The sequence below is a fragment of the Homalodisca vitripennis genome, chromosome 5 (assembly GCF_021130785.1).
Source record: "Homalodisca vitripennis isolate AUS2020 chromosome 5, UT_GWSS_2.1, whole genome shotgun sequence".
In the NCBI taxonomy this organism is placed as follows: domain Eukaryota; kingdom Metazoa; phylum Arthropoda; class Insecta; order Hemiptera; family Cicadellidae; genus Homalodisca; species Homalodisca vitripennis.
Window position 1 is genome coordinate 93,441,517 of NC_060211.1, and position 17,631 is coordinate 93,459,147.

The following is a 17,631-nucleotide window of genomic DNA, read 5'->3' on the forward strand; positions in this document are numbered from 1 at the left end:
AAACCAATCATGCTATTACTAACCCCAGCAATAGAACTAAAAACTGTTTTAAAGAGCCCAAAACACATACCTCAAGCGGTATGGAAGAACACAAGAGAATAGCATCAAATTTAAAAAAGGAATATGATTTGCAACTACGACAAATAAGAAAACAAATAAATACATCTAAAATTGCAGAATCCAGTAATAAATAAAAACCTATCTGGAATATAATAAACTCTGAAAGAAAACCCAAAGAAGAGACAAACCATCTAACTAGACTTGAAGTTCAAGGGCAGGAAAAAACAAACCCATTAGAGATAGCAGACCATTTAAATCAATATTTCACCACTGTTGCTGAAGAAACAATAAAAAGCAATGGAAATGTTAAAAGACAACTAACTTTACCAGTTCTTAATACAGTTCCTTTAAATCTTGTAATAACACCAACCTGTATACAACAAATGTCTAAAAATTATTAAATCACTGCAACCTAAAACTTCAGCGGGGTATGACGATATATCCTCTAAACTATTAAAGTTTTGTGAGGATGAACTGATAGATAGACATTACAAATAAGTCTTTCAACTCAGGAACCTTTCCCTCAGCACTCAAAATAGCTAAAGTATATCCCAAATTCAAAAAAGGCTCCGCAAACCAAGCAGCCAACTACCGTCCCATTTTGCTTATACCTACTTTTCTAAAATAATTGAAAAAATAGTTTTAATCAGACTGTTTGAACACCTCTCACTTAATAAACTGCTAACACACAATCAACATGGTTTCATGGCTGGAAAATCAACGAGCACAGCACTGATAAGCGTAGTAGATTTTCTATTAGATCAACTAGAAGAAGGAAACACATCTACTGCTGTACTCTTAGACTACAGAAAAGCTTTTGAATGCCTGGATCATGAGTACCTATTAAAGAAATTAGCCACTCTAGGAATACAAGGGAATGCAAAAGCCTGGTTCTCCAGTTACCTAACCAACCGAAGCCAACTGGTTGAAATTACACATTTAGTAGATGGCAAAATAGAAACAGTTAGCTCTAAACCAAAGCCAATTACTCAAGGATCAGTCTTAGGACCTGTCCTTTTTATACTTTTCACAAACGACTTCTCCAGGTACATGCAAGACTACAGTGAAACGCTAATGTATGCCAATGACTCAGTATTGCTGCTTGGTAGACCCAAGAGCTGACAAACTCGAAGTAGACAGCTTTGATGCCCTAAACATGGTAATACAATACTGTCACACAACAATGAACTTGTCAACAAAAGTAAAACTAAGCAGCTAATACTGGGTAAACAAAGCGAGAAGACTGGAAGACTACCTGAACTGGAAGAAGTCACAACCACAGAATACCTTGGTATAACTCTTGATGACAAACCCTCATGGACGTTGAATGATAGGTTTCGCAAATCCTCAGCCAAATACACCACACACACACACACACACACACACACATTTGGCTACAACACCTCTACCTGCTCACTGAGTCATCAACTGTCAACTTGTACCACAGGAACTACTTTAAAATGTTTTAAATCACTGAAATAATTTTGTGAAATGTGTTATCTCCATTAATTAATAAGGGCTCTAGACACAGCATAATAGTAACATTTTAGAGCAGTGAAATTATTTAAATCATAGGACTAAATTAATAGTTCTATATATTTTTATACATTTGCTTCACATATTTCTTTGATAACGATTGCGGGGAAAGTAAGAAATACCAATATGACACAATGTATGCAACTATATCCAGCAGAGGTTACTGATGAGAGACATTATTAACCCGATATTGCCTTTTAGAGAGATGATGTAAGATAACGAAGCTAGTCATTTATGTCACCTGTTTGAGTAAATCATCCAGTTTTTTCTGGTGAAACATGATCACAAAAGCTGCTACAAATAATTTGTTTATTTTTGGGAATTAGGTGATAAGAAAAAAATCAGAATAGTGAATGACAGCTATTAAAATCTGTGGGTTAAACTGTAAATTCCTCAGTTCTAAAATTGCAATACGATTTCATAACTTCTAACCAACTAACAGTTCTCATATCAAGATCACACACTATTCACATCCATTCTACATGTTATTAGAGATGGGTTATTGGAAAAGCAACTGGAATTGCTTCATCAACGGTAACCCTAACAAGTTCAAGTGAAATTTTACAGTAGAACTGTCGTGACATGACACTATACGTAGTAACAAGTCGAGGGAGGCTTTATTTATTATTCCTGTGTTTTTTTCTCCTTTCCCATTTCTTATAAGCTTGAGATTTTATTTCTACTCAACACTGTTTTAATTTGTAACAATGTTTTTATAATTTGTATTTATCCACAATTTACATCTCTGATGCTAGAAAATGTGTTATTATTTTTCTGTTTTATGTGATTTTCAACAATTAATTTTAATCTTAACCAATATTTTATACATAAATATTCATGGTATAAATATTGGTTATCCATATTTGATGTTGTTTGTAATAATGAACTCAAGTAAAATGTTATAAAAATATATTAAATTCACATTTACATTACACTGTAGATCTTAGTCATTCTACAATGAAACCAAATTAGATAAATGCGATTTAACGAAATGAATTTGGTCTTCCGACTGCATCGGCTTGGCATACTTCTACATATCATGCATCTTATATGAGTTTTGAATCTATTTTATTTTTTTAACCTTAAAAGTGGCACTGTAATATAGATTGCAGCAGCTATAATAAATGGTAATGGAATATTCAGGAAAAACACAAATTGAATGTAAGTGTAGTTTTAATAGTGTTTACAACAAAATGAAATTTAACATTAGTAATAAAGTGCTTGGCAAATAAAATATATGCATTAATGATTACTCTAAATACAAAGAAAACAACAGAATGATTACATAAAAGAACATCTAAAACATATAGAAAGTATTAAAATAAAAGTAAAAGAAGTTTCAAGTATTTTATTCACAGCAAAAAGTAATACTTTTCCCTAATCATATTGGAAACATAGAATTTGCAGCAACACTTGCTAGGCTGTATCACAGAGATAATAGTTAGAGATAAACTTACTCAGTGACTGACCTTGGCACAAGTATCATTTCACCTTATCAGTGAGTGACCTGGTGTTCAACCCTGTATGTCATGGCAGATGTTCAAGAAAAAAGGCAAGAAAATTAAGTTGTATCACCGACATAAGGAAAAATTAACTGTGAGATGACCCGACGGTATCATTTATCTTAAGTATAAATACAGTTATCAACAAAATTTAAAACTTCTTTTACAGATAGTTGAAATAGAACAATTTATATTAAAATAACGCATCTGGAATGGAATGGTTTTAAATATACAATTCAAAATTATATTTAATAGGAAAGTTAAGTACTCAGTAACTGTACATATTATCAGATTCTTACAATCAACACTTGATAGTTAATCTGCAATGAAATATACTGGAAAAAGGAATGATTTTGATGAATAAAATGGAATGTATTAAACAATACTGTGCATGAAATATGTGTGATTAGGAAGAACATTACTGGCAAAATGTACTATTTTATTAAAAAGCTTAATATAACTAACACATTAGCTTCCTAGAAAACTAAAATAGCATTAATTTGTAACAAGTAGACAAGTAAATCACCAAACTTTGAAGGATTTTCACTAAAAGTAAAATAATGAGACATAGAATGGCAATTATTCAAATCTAAAACATTCTAATGAAGATGTCTTAAAGCATTACTAAAAACAAGGCAAGAAATTTGACATATTTTCCTAATAAATTTCCAAAAGAAAAATAAAATTTAATGCAAATAAGATTTTAGTTACATTTAAAGTCACACTTTAAAATTTTTACTACTGTACAGAACTACTATTACAACTTTAAGCAATTAAAACCACAAATGAATGAAACATTACAAATATAATCTAACATGTTTAAATTACTTTACAAAAATGGAATATTGAATTACAGTACTACAATGGTGGAAATGTTTTACCTACCATTAAAGATAATTTTTTTTCAATAAAAATCAGACAAGCTTTTTACAAAAATAATAACATATTCTATGACTCAATTTTAGGTTTTAGAAAGCTAACAGTATACTTAAAATTTAAGGTTTTTAAATTCTAAGTAACAAATTTTAAACCCACACAAGAATTTAAAAAATTATCTAGACAGAACCAGGTTTTTATGAAATAGTAAACGTTCCAACTTGAATTTCAGTGAATCATACATAGTTAGATTATTCTAACACATAAATTACACAATTCATTACAGTTTTGGTGAAAATATTGTACATTGAACACAGATATTTGTACCATACAAACAGGAGTTAATTAAGTAGGGAACAATATAATAATTATGAAATTCCTAAGAGTAATTATAAAAAAACTAAAAATGTATAAAACTTGTATTACATAAAACAGTGCACATAAATAAATGTCGAGTGTATTCCAATAATATCAAACAAGTGAGCAGTGAATTGAAGCATTTTTACTTAAGGTACACAGAATATCACCAAAGTTAATTACTCTGATTAAAGAAGGAACAAATTTAACTCCCTTACAAATAATTCTTTAAATGTAACTAACTCTTTACTTACTACAGATAATATAATTATTCATACTAATTTGCTTTTAGCAATACCTTGTATAAATGAATAGTTGTACACAATACAGATAGAAGAAGACTAGAAACAATAAATTCATAAAATGAAGTTACAGTCAATCTTGGATTTTTATTTATAGAAAAGGAATGCAATGAAACAACTGAAGAATTCCCATATTTTAACAATTAAAAATTATACTTTCTGAACTAAAAAATCCATACCTGTGACTGTTTTCAGATACTTTACAGTTGATTCTTTGAATAAATAATTGACATGCACATAAAAAATCTGCTCCAGTAATTTATTTATTACTATGCATCCACTGTTTCTCTCCTCAAATATAACCAAATTGACTGCGACCATACTTTGACCAGATCAAGAGTTGCTTAGCAAGATCATAAGGTAAATAAAAAGCACCGATACCCGGAGAAGGGAATTAACCTTAATCTAAAGACTTATCCAAATAACAGATCTCCAAGAGATTAGCAGATTGGTGTTTGCTGCTTCAACATTTAAAATGCCAACCCAGCTTCTTTGTAAGTGGTGTAGATCTTTTCAATTGAATTGACATACGCAGCTGTTCGCAAGTCGAGTCCCAAATTGTATTTTGTAGCAGTTTTCATGATAGCCTACAAAACATAAATTACATTACTACAAATATCCAGGAATCAAAATACAAAATTAAAAAACACAAAAAATTTACAATAAATTGTAATATGGTAAGGTGCTGACCATTACAAGATATTTAATAAAAATTTTCACAATAAAGAGATAGACAAGTATATTAAATAACCCCAGGAGGGTTCACTTCTGGCTGGTTTATACCTTGCAGTTGAACCCACAGTAGGTCCAGCAAAAACTAATGTATTACTTAAATCTGGGCAACCTTATGGATGGCCAGGAGCGGCACATCACTAACCACAAATGTTGAGATTCTGGGAAATAAGGTGTACTGTAGAGTAAGGATGGCTGTTGGAGTTGGTGGGGTTTGTTCCCTAAGAGTCAAAAGTTTTTGCCAACTTAGACATAAGGGTGTGCCACCCCCTGCCTATTTTGACTGGAGAGGTTGGTTCAGAGCTGACTTTTCCTTCTTCCTAGGGGACATGAGATTAGTTCCTTAAACTTTTCCTCTTGAATCTCGACAGGAGGTGGCTCCTACTCTCAACCTTACTCATCCAAAATATCCTGTAACTCCGGAAGCAGTGTAAAGGTCCTTATAGGACTAGGTGCAATTTTCTAAGCTTCTTGTCCTACGAGAATAAAAAAAGAAATACATGAAATAATAGATCACAGTAGTAAGTGAGTTGCTGAGCTAGGAGCAGTTCTGTACTGTGTTAGTTTGTTGATGAGGCAACACTGCCCTGGCCAGTCTGGAGGTAACGCATTAAAACAAACAGTTACCAGTTATGGTGAGTTAACAAAACTTTCTCAATTTAATTTGTGTTAAAAATTGAATCTTTTAATTAATGATGCACTGTTCCGGCTTGCTGAAAACCATTACAGCAATCTTCAGTTGAAATTTCCAACACATATGCAATCGAAAATTGGAATTCAACTGGTAGTGGCATGGCATTCATTGGTCGGCTTGAGAATTCTTCAGCCACATTAAAAAATGCAATTAAGCCTTTGATGTGTTGAGTCCTCATGCAGATCTCCATCTGCAATATAGATGACACCTCTAAAAGGCTTCACAAGTTAACATTTTGAAGCTTTTCATGTTTTGTTACGTGAAGAAGTTTGCATTTGAGAAGTTTCGTAACATTGATAATTCTTTTAGTTGTCCTTCAAAAGTTCGGTAAGCAGCTTTGCACACACTTCTTTCATGTAAAATTTATTGGTCAAATTCAAGTACAATGGGAATGAATATTGAGTTTCCGAAATCATCTGGACACTCAGCCTTCAGTGAGAATTTAATAGATCATGCATGTGGACAATATTATCATCAGTTATGCTGGTTTATGGCTGTCCAGCATGGGGTATGTCAAACACCTCCTCCCGCCCATCCATAAATACTTTGAACCACCAAGAAACTTGTGAATACAATGACAAGACCCTGGTCCTACAAACCCCATAATTACCCACACCATTGTGTAGTCTAGATCAGAGTGGATTAATTTCTTCTTTGATGTACATTAGTCAGGAATGTTCTGAGCCTTGGTTTCATGAGAAGAATCTGATCCTCTTAAACTCCTACTTACCCGGGCAGAACGTTCCATTGTGTAGTCCAGACCAGAGTGGACAATGTCCTTCTCTGATGCTCCAGCAATTCTCTTCTGGAAGGCCTCCGATGGGGTAACTGGGATACGACCGCCGACTCGGCCAAATCGCCGCTCAAGAGATTCTTGTACAGATTCTAACACATAATAAAGAAAAAATTAAGAAATATTTATATACAATTGCATATATGTAATAAGAAATCCAATAATACAAACTGCCATTGCACTGTTAACACTTCTAATTTTATAGAAAACAGGATTATAATAACATGTCAGTATATATTTTATAAATTCAATTCATTTCTACTTATGTTTATTTCTTTTCAATCAAATTCTTTATGTGGGTGTACCCACACAGACATTTTTGCTTTATTATTTTAAAATTTAACTTGTTTAAAACAGTTTTTCTGTTTTACATTAAAAAAATTAAATTCTACAAAACATTCTCAAATTAATAAACATCTACTGTTAGAAAAGTTTCAAAAAATAGGAACTGACCAAGAAGATGGTAGTTGGATTCCCTCTCGTACTTGAAGGTAAGTCTGCCGTATGACACGTGGTTGAGGTTCTTCAGCCATTCAAAGAAGGACACAGTTACACCCCCAGCGTTGATGTACAGGTCAGGGATGACAAGGATGTTACGCTCAAGGAGTATAGCATCAGCTGCTGGAGTTGTTGGACCATTTGCAGCTTCACCAATAATCTGTTACAGTTAATTCTGATTCAGTTACATTTTAAAATTGAGTATAAATACATGACTACCAATCATGAATCTATCTACGCCTATTACAAACTAGAATGAAACTTAAATTCTACTAAATGTCATTTTGTCCTCACACATTAATAGACGCTTAAAAAATGTTGAAACGTTTAAAAGATATTTGTTTGAAATTTTGATCAATGCTAGGCAGTTAAAACTATGTGTGGGTCATTAGTAACATGTATTAATTTTCTTGTAATTTCCATTAATAATAACATTTCTGATTGGCTTTCCAGAGGATATTAATCCACTTTGCTGATAATAACTCACATCTGCCTGAAGAGTATAGCAACAATGAAAATTACAATGAGTGCTAGTTATTTTGCTATATTACCTCCTTAAATAACCAGCCTGATTTTTTTAAATTTGCAAAGCTTTTAAAAAAACTGTTGTTCAGTAATCACTTGATAGAGTTTTATTTTTTATTTTCTTGGTGACAAAATGAAGAATATAATACAAATTTCTTCTGGTAAAAAATAAAATACAATATATTTTTAATGTGTGGTAGGCTTGTACAAAAATTATTTTTAAGCTTTTTTTATAAACTTTTGAGTTTCATTCAAAATTGTCCATGTGTTATTTTTTTTTATTTTTCAGTTATAGTACTTGAAAGGCTGTGAAATTATGAACAAAATTATATTTTTCTCTAATAAACTAATGTCAATAATAGATTGTCAATATTTTATGTGACTAGGAGTAACACAGGAAACAATAAAACAAACAAAAACTTGTTGCTATAGAAACATTCAAATATCAGTATTGGTATTATTACACTAATAACTATAAATTGTACACTGCTTTATTATTTATTTCTACATCAAAACAATTACGGAATGAAGAAAACAGTGCTAGTAACCACATATTTCAACCATGTACTTTATTAAATATCGTGAAAATACAGATCGTCGAGCTAATCTACACCGGTAATTTACAAGGAGTTTACCACGTCTAATACGCTGAGGCACTCAGAGTTATAACCTTGAGTTTTACTCCATAAGAACAAATTTAAACCTCACTCTTTCACGCCCTTATTTTTTAGATAGAAATATGGGAGACATCTCATTTTTAAGATATTACTACAGGACTATGCATCCAAACGCTTTTTATTCTTATTGTAAAGTATATACTTTTTGATTATTTTATCAAAAAAAGTATAAAAGTTTAAAATTGTTACTATATAACCGATAAGAACTAGATATTAAGTATATATTTGAAATGAGACATCATCCATAATTCTACATCCATACATAAGAGGCACAGAAATGTTTGAGGTTTAACGCCGTCCTTATGAGGCTATAGTCAACATGGCTGCTACCTCCAACTTTACACATCCTAAATATCCTGTCACTCCGGAGGCAAGCACAAAGGTCCTTGTAGGACTAAGTGCAATGAAAGGTTTATCAGATTCTTGTCCTAACAAAAACAAAACAACTGCTAGTCCAGCTGGCTCTTAATGTAGATAATATTTCAATGTAATATATTAAACATATTTTAAAATCTTTTTTAAATCAATTTAAATGAAAATTTCTATAATATATTTTTACTGACAAGTCTTATTTATTTGGAAAATTAGGTGAGAAACAGGAGGAAAACTACAAATTAAGCTCCATAATAATGATCCTATCTGATGTTTTGAGGTTTTCGTGATAACTACACAACAATTTCTTCCAAAATACCTATCAAATTCCTGGCTCTCTGAAGACGTATAAAGCTCATGAAATATCAGTAACAAAAACATTGTTGTTCAGATTGTCTATCAGAATAAAGGAAATAACTCAGTACAGATAATGTGGATACTCTGATAAACAATATCTCGAGGAATCTTTTTGTTTATCTGCAGCTGCATGGTGCACTTTGAATGTGTTCCAAGACCATTCATTAGTTTGAGTCTGACACTTGACATTTTAATAAAAGATATAGAAGAGATAATTTAGATAATTTTTCTTTTTTTATTTAGATATTAGCTTGGTTACAGAAATTGATAAAGGAAAACAATTATTTAGGTTCTTGTCAAAAGGATTAAAACCACAATTTTGAAGTTTTCAAAATAGATATTTTTACAACTAGGAATTAAGTTAGTAGATTAATAGAAGATTGTAAAAACATGATTGGAAATACACATAAATGAAAAATATTTTACAAGTATTATGGAGGCTTATAACAAACCTTAAGTTTAAAAAGTAAACAAATAAACTCGTAAATATAATCTTTGTGGTGAGTTACCTATATATACTTGCACACAAAGACTAGAAACTAACTAGAAAAACCTCAACTCCATTCTCCCCTTATAGTTTTCAGTTTTCTATTTTTTATTTATATAATTAAAACAGAGTTAAATGTTAGTGATTAACAATGCAAAAATGAATGCCAATTTTAAAATTATTTTTTTTTAGAAAGAATTCTGAAACAAGGTTAATTTTGTTTTATAAACATGTTATTGAATATTATCTACACTCTGGATTTTAACTTAACACCAGTGTTTACTTTACAAAAACTTCAATCATTTTTATTTCTTCATTGCCTTTTACAATTTTACATTAACTTTTCCTACAAGTTGAATAACTAACCAAACCAATAGAATAAAAACTAGGTTAAAGTGAAAATAAAAAATATCAATCCATTATCACATGTAAAAAAAAAACTTTAAACCTCTCTTAGTACTATTTTCACAAAAGCCATTAACTTCCAAAATGTTTACAAAAATGAAATTGGGAAACAGTATTTATTCTGAAATTTATTAAATTCTCCCCATCAAGATAGTCAACAAAAAATATATCTAAGCTATATAGGGGTTAGTTTTGAGACATTCTTTCCTTGTTCATACATATAAGCCTTTTAAAATGCATTTTGAACTGTATTAAAACTTTTAATATCTAAAATACCTTTAAATTACATTTTCAAATTATCTGATCATTAATTTTCTTATTTTATAACAAACTTTTTTACAGTAAACATGAGCAATTGAAATGGAGAGTTAAATGCATCACTCACAGCACCATTTATATGACAAGATTGAATAGCTTTTTGAAAAGGGATTGTAAAAGTATGATTGGGGGAAGATACCAAAAAGATATTTTCACAAAAATGTAAAAGGATTGTAAAGGTATAATTTTGATGTGCATATCAAGAAAAGATATGTTCACATGTTACTGAACTTTATTTTTGTAAAGCATTATTTTTTTAAGTGTAACTGTGAAAGTGTACATAAAGGTACACAGCGGTAAAGATATTTTAAAAGAAATTAATGAATTGTAATTCTTCAAATCCTACCTTAGCTTGGATTCTATGAGCGTTCTCTTTGGTGATGACTTTCTCGATGGCAGCAGGAACGAAAATATCACAGGGTTCAAACATGAGGTTCTCTCCTTGGTAGGGCTGGGCTCCAGGGAAACCAACGATAGTTCCAGCTTCAATGCGATAATCCTCTAGTTTCTGTCAAAATTTAATGTCCCCATAAGAGAAAAAAACTCTTAAGGTTGTAATAATACATAAATTCTATTTTAATATAATCTTGTTTGTAGCTTTACAAAATTTGAAAATACTATAATATGAATATATTGTAGTTAAACCTCATTTACACTAACCCCCTTTATCTAAACATCTCATTAAAAGATGGTTGACCTTTAATAACATAGATGGTACACACTTAATAGATACAGTTGTAACTGCAGGATAAAAACAGATGAAACATATATACTATTATATAAAAATCTGATTATGTGTGTGTTACTCAATACACATAAAAACTACTAGACCGATTGTACTGAAATTTTACATGGATGTTCTTAGGGTCTCTGGTCAACATATAGGTCTATACGTATTTCAAAAATCCCTCAGGGCTATGAAAACTGGCCTTGAAAACTCCCTTTTTGGCTTTATAATCAGATAGTAAAGTGTTTTTAATCACCTGTCAAGAATAATAAGTATCATAAGTTATACACATTGAAACAGGTGATAATAATAAAGGTTTGTTGGTATTCATCTGTCAAAGTCAGTTGCAGTTTACAAATGTCATGTCATTAGCAGATTTTCTTTGCCTGAGTTTGTTTTTATAGGGATTTTGAATCAACTACATTGAAATGCCATAATTCATTACATCACAAGTGCATTAACCCTAGAAAGCTAAGGCGTCGTCACTGTGACGACGCGATACAGTTTTTCGAGTGTGGCGCGCTAAGTTATTGTTTGAACGCGCCCCCCCTCCACGTAAGGTCAGTCAACGCTCCGCCGGGTCCGTGAGTAGTTTGGCAGCCACCTCGCTCGTATAGTTTGTGCAATATATCGAATGCGTAGTCGTGGAGACGAAACGTTAGCTTGTACGTTGTTTTTACAATAGCATTGTGTCGTCTTGCCGACGATAGTTTAGTGTTTTACGTGCTCGTCATATGTACGAATGTTTAGTGTTTCTATGTGTTTTTGTATGTGATAAAGTTGTAAATATTTATGTAATATAGTTATTGGTGAACTCTCAAAATGGATACGGATCAGGAACAACGTATTCTACAATGTTTGAATGAAAGTTTATCTGATGACTTTATATCTGAAGAAGAAGAAACCACTGATCAACGATATTACTCCGGTATAGACGACAGTGATGATACAGACGCTGACCCGGACTATTCACCATCAGGTACTAGTTCTGCTAGTGATAATGAAGACTTACTGGAAATACCTACAGCTAAAATTGCTACACAAGGGATAATTATGGATACTATAGATGAAACTATCAATGCTGTTATTGCAGCTTATTGCCATGGTCATCCTCCACCGACAGACATTCCTCAGGTAGGAAATGCACCTTTAGCTCGTCCGGCTTCACCACCAATGTCTAGACCTCAGGAAGCTTTAGCTCGTCCTGCTTCACCACCAGTGCCTAGACCTCGAGCAGCTGTGGCTCTTCCTGCTTCACCACTAGTGCCTGTACCTCAAGCAGCCGTAGCTCATCCTGCTTCACCACCAACTGTAGCTCATGGACCACCACCAGTTCCTCGTGATCCACATCACTTTATATGTCCTAATCAGCGTATGCGGGGGAGGAACGGACACTTGTGGAGTAACATTCCATCACGACCAACAAATACCAGAGCATCTGCAAGAAATATAGTACATATTCGGCCAGGTCCAACTGTTAATGCAAGAGACAAAACAAACCCTTTGGATGTGTTTTCATTATTTTGTACAGATAATATGAAAGACAGTATTATAAGTCACACTAATTCTGCAATAAGAAGAAAACAAGTAAATTACACCAACTTTACAAGTACAATTTCAGAAATTACTAGAGAGGAGTTTGATGCATTTTTAGGTGTCCTGATTTTGACGGCAAGTCAAAAAGATAATCACATGCCCTCTAATGAACTATTCAATGTAGAATTTTGCGGTAACCGTTATCTGGCTACAATGAGTTGTGCGCGATTTGATTTTTTAGTGGAGGCCCTTCGATTTGATGGATATGAAACAAGGAATGAGAGACGTAGGCAAGATCGCTTCGCTCCAATAAGGGAAGCCTGGGAGATGTTTGTGGCGTCTTGTAGAGACAATTACAAACCAGGATCATACTTAACAATTGATGAACAGCTGTTGGCATTCAGAGGTCGTTGTAAATTTCGTATGTATATCCCTAACAAACCATCAAAGTATGGAATCAAGATTGTGATGGTTTGTGATACAGGTTCTAAATACATGATAAATGCGATGCCATATTTGGGTAAAGGAACCACTCCCAGAAATATACCACAAGCCGAGTTCTTCGTAAAGGAGCTGACACAATGCGTCTACGGTTCAAATAGGAACCTCACCATGGACAACTGGTTCACTTCGATCTCATTAGCAACACAACTTCTAAATCCACCAATAAATATGACTTTAGTTGGGACTCTACGTCGGAACAAACCTAAAATACCTCCAGAGATGAAAGAAGCTGGAGATCGACCGGTTGGGTCTTCAATGTTTTGTTTTGATGGACATAAAACAATGGTGTCGTACAAAGCAAAGAGTAAGAGAGTCGTGTTGTTGCTCTCAACTACTCATGAGCAACCATCCATCAACCCAAGGAGCAAGAAGCCAGAGATTATCGAATGTTACAATGCAACCAAAGGCGCCATTGACAGTCTTGACCAGATGTGCAATAACATGTCGTGCAGCCGAAAAACTAGAAGATGGCCATTGTGCGTTTTTTATGGCAATGATTAACATAATGTTAGTCAATTGCTACACAATTTACGCACATAACATGGTTGCTCAGGGCTCAAAGCCAGTTTCAAGACGTGATTTTTGCAAAAGAATTGCACAGTGAACTCGTCAAGCCTTGGCTTCAACATCGAAATCGCATCACAACTTTGCCAAAGCGTCTACGCGAATCTATCGCCAGCATCCTGGAAGTTGATATTCCTGCTGCCCAAATAGATCCTCAACTTGTCTAGGGAAGAAAGATTTGTGCATTTTGTCCTTCAAAAAAACGACGAATGACCTCCCATTTTTGCCGGCGCTGCTCAAAGGCAATGTGTGGCGAACACCAAGGGAAGTGGTGTGTGGACTGCACTTGTTAAGTTTTCAATTGAAAAAAAAAACTATTATATTTGATGTAAGTAAGCTTTAAATATTAATTTTTTCTCATTAAAACCCTTTTTATGTAAAATAAAAATGTTTTTATTAATGGTAGTCTCCCTGACGAATGTTTAGCTGTAACGTGCGCCATGCAAAAGGGCGCAACTGACATCTTGGGAAGAAGGTTTATCTCAACAGGCCTGGATATCGCCCTAATCCAGGAGCCTTGGATCTATAGAGGTTGCATCAGAGGACTGACAACTCAGGTAGGTAATCTCATTTATGATCGAACAATTGAAAACCCAAGAACTTGTATTCTAACTTCAAAACTAATAAACAGTCTTTCCGATTACAGATCTAATAACAAGGGATCTGGTGGCGGCTACAGTGAAGGTGACTTCACTGCAAGGGGACAGAGAGGTTACTATAGCCTCAGCTTACTTCCCCAACCCGTCAACAAGCTGCCCACCAAAAGAACTAGAAAGACTATTGCAGAGCTGCAGAGGACAGAGGCTCCGGCCCTCATTCTCAGCTGCGACTGCAAATGCTCACCACACGTATTGGGGAAGTACGAACACAAACAAGAGAGGTGAGGAACTTCTACAGTTTATGTTTCAGCAATGATCTAGTGTTAGAGAATAGAGGGTCAAGCCCAACCTTTATAACTAGAAATAGGAAAGAAGTCCTGACATAACACTATCTACAGGACTAAAAAACATAAATATAGTAAGGTGGCACGTCTCCAAGGAGGCCTCACTATCGGACCACTGTCCAATTAGGTTCGACATAGAGGAGACAGGGGAAAGATACGTGACCCACAGGGTTTCCTAAATCGACCAACTGGAGAGGTTTTACAGAGAGTCCCTGGCAGAAAGAGTTGGAAGAAAATAGGACCCTTGCAGAGAAATGAATTTGAATTAGAAAGGTCTGCACAAATAGTAGAGCAAGCTATAATAAAGGCCTACGAGAAAAAACTGTCCTCCCAGGCAAAACCGGTTGAAGAGGGATGTGCCGTGGTGGACTGGGAGGTTGGAAACATTAAGAAACAAAACGAGGAAATTATTAAAATGGGCAAAAAGGACAGACGACTGGCTCCCCTTATCTACAGGCCCAAAATGAATATAAGAAAGAACTAAGAACAAATAAAAGAAGAACCTGGAGGAATTTCTGTAAAAATATCAACAGTCTTCCCGAGGCATCCAGGCTTCAAAAAACTCTCCAAACGGAGCATACAAATCCTATGGGGACTCTAGTAAAGGACAACGGTGACCTAACAATGAACAGGAAGGAGACCTTAGAACTACTTCTGGAGACACACTTCCCGGGGGGTCAACTAACTTCGTAATGAGGATACTTATTCTCTATATGGGGGGGGATCCAGTCGGGAGGTGGCAAAAGCCAGACAGGTGTCTAACAGACTATTCACACACGAAAAAGAATTAAATGGGCGATAAGATCGTTCAAGCCGTTTAAATCTCCTGGGGCGGATGGAGTTTTTCCAGCCCTGCTTCAAAGAGGGGCTGGACATTCTACTAAATACCCTTAGCATTCTATTTAGAAGCAGTTTCGCGCCCTAGGATATATACCAAAGAATTGGAGGATAGCACTAGTGGTGTTCTTTGCGGAAAAAATGACAGGGATCCAACAAAACCCAGTTTCGTATAGACCCATAAGCCTAACCTCCTTCATGGTGAAAACTATGGAAAAAATAATAAATAGACACATAAGGGACGCAATATTACTGGAACACCCACTTAGTCCCACACAACACGCATACATAGAAGGAAAATCAACCACCACTGCTCTCCACAGTTTAGTGAGAGAGGTGGAGAATACCTTCGAAAAAAAGGAAGCCCTAGTCAGCGTCTTCATGGACATTGAAGGAGCTTTCGACCGAGTAGCATATCAATCCATGAAGACTGCGATGGAACGTTTTGGAGTTTCCTCAGACGTAGTCAAATGGATAGTAGCCCTCCTAAAAAGCAGACAGGTGAAAGCCAAGTACGGGGACGAATCGGCTGCGATCACGGCCCAAAGAGGCTGCCCCCAGGGTGGGGAGTCTTATCTCCTCTCCTGTGGGCGATGGTAGTGGATGAATCTCCTAAGAAAAGCAGAGAAGAGGGGGATAAGGCTACTATGTTATTGCGGATGACCTAGTGCTTATGATTAAAGGGAAAAACACTGGCAGGCTGGAACGCCAATTACAAACAGAACTGAACTTCATAAGCAACTGGTGTCATGGGGAAGGTCTGCGGATCAAACCCATCAAAAACACACATGATTACCTTTTACCAGGAAAAGGAAATTCCAGCTAGCTAAACCGGTCCCTGGAGGGAATCAGCATAAACCAAAACAAAAGAAGTGAAGTATCTGGGTTTAATCTTGGATGAGAAGCTCACTTGGAACTCCCATATTAGAAACAAGATATCCAAAGCAATAATGGCCCTTGGGGCCTGTAAGAGACTCTTTGGATTTAAATGGGGACTTAAAACCCAAAATGATTTATTGGATTTACGAAACCATAGTGAAACCAATGGTCACATATGCTGCTTTAGTATGGTGGCCGAAGGTCGAACAAACAACAGCTGCAAAAAGGCTACAGAGGTCCTTCAGAGGTTAGCTTGCTTAAGCATCACGGGAGCAATGAGCTCCTGCCCAACACTAGCAATGGAAGCGGTTCTGGGTTATACTCCTCTTGGCCAGGAAGTGATGAGAACAGCTGCGATGAGCGCAATGAAGCTTCTAGGGACAAAGGTAAATAAATGTTACCTCCCTAGAAGGCCATATGAAGATATTGGAAAATTTCCCTGAGGCTGAAATGCTAACCAAAGTATCTGATACTATGGTTAAGAAATACTCCTTTGAAAAAACCATACACGGTCTCTATCGGAAGTAGGGAGGAATGGATTAAAAGGGAGGCCTACCCAAAAAAAGGAGTCCTGAAGTTTTACACCGATGGTTCACTCCTAGACTCAAGGGCAGGATATGGAATACATGGACCTGGAGTTGACATGGCTGTGCCCCTGGGAAGACATGCCTCAGTTTTTCAGGCGGAGGTCATGGCAATAGATTCATGTTCTAGAAGACTCACACAGTTGGGGACTAAAGGATTATCATACCTTATACTCTCTGATAGTCAGGCTGCACTGAAGGCACTGGATACCTGTTTCGATTGATTCGAAAGCGGTCTGGGAATGCAGGAAGGCCCCTAGCAGAGCTAGCAACAAGTAATAGAGTAACACTCGGATGGGTGCCCGGGTCATGAAGGAATTCATTGGAAACGAAAAAGCGGACATCCTCGCCAAAAAGGGAGCGGAATCCATATTGGTGGGGCCCAGAGCCAGGATGTGGAATATCCTTCTCCAGCATTAAAGCTCTGGTTAAAGATTGGGAAAAGAGGACAAGATATAAGAATTGGAGCAGAGCCTCGGGTTTAAGAATATCCAAAATGTTTATCTCTCCTTATGCAAAAAGGATGGACAGCTCTCCTAGACCAGAATAAGGAGGATATAAGACTG

General features: G+C 35.2%; 1 protein-coding gene across 1 annotated transcript in view; it reads right to left on the bottom strand.

Annotated features, from left to right (window-relative positions):
* Nucleotides 1–2,751: 2,751 nt before the first annotated feature.
* The window catches only part of LOC124362532 (glutamate dehydrogenase, mitochondrial-like), a 44,607-nt gene continuing 29,727 nt past the window's right edge, over nucleotides 2,752–17,631 (bottom strand). Inside the window, exons 6-9 of the mRNA XM_046817122.1 lie at nucleotides 10,838–10,999; nucleotides 7,306–7,510; nucleotides 6,790–6,944; nucleotides 2,752–5,220 (exon numbers count right to left, since the gene is read on the bottom strand). Of these exons, the coding sequence (XP_046673078.1) occupies nucleotides 5,104–5,220; nucleotides 6,790–6,944; nucleotides 7,306–7,510; nucleotides 10,838–10,999 (639 nt within the window). The 3' untranslated portion in view covers nucleotides 2,752–5,103. The remainder of the gene's footprint in view (nucleotides 5,221–6,789; nucleotides 6,945–7,305; nucleotides 7,511–10,837; nucleotides 11,000–17,631) is intronic.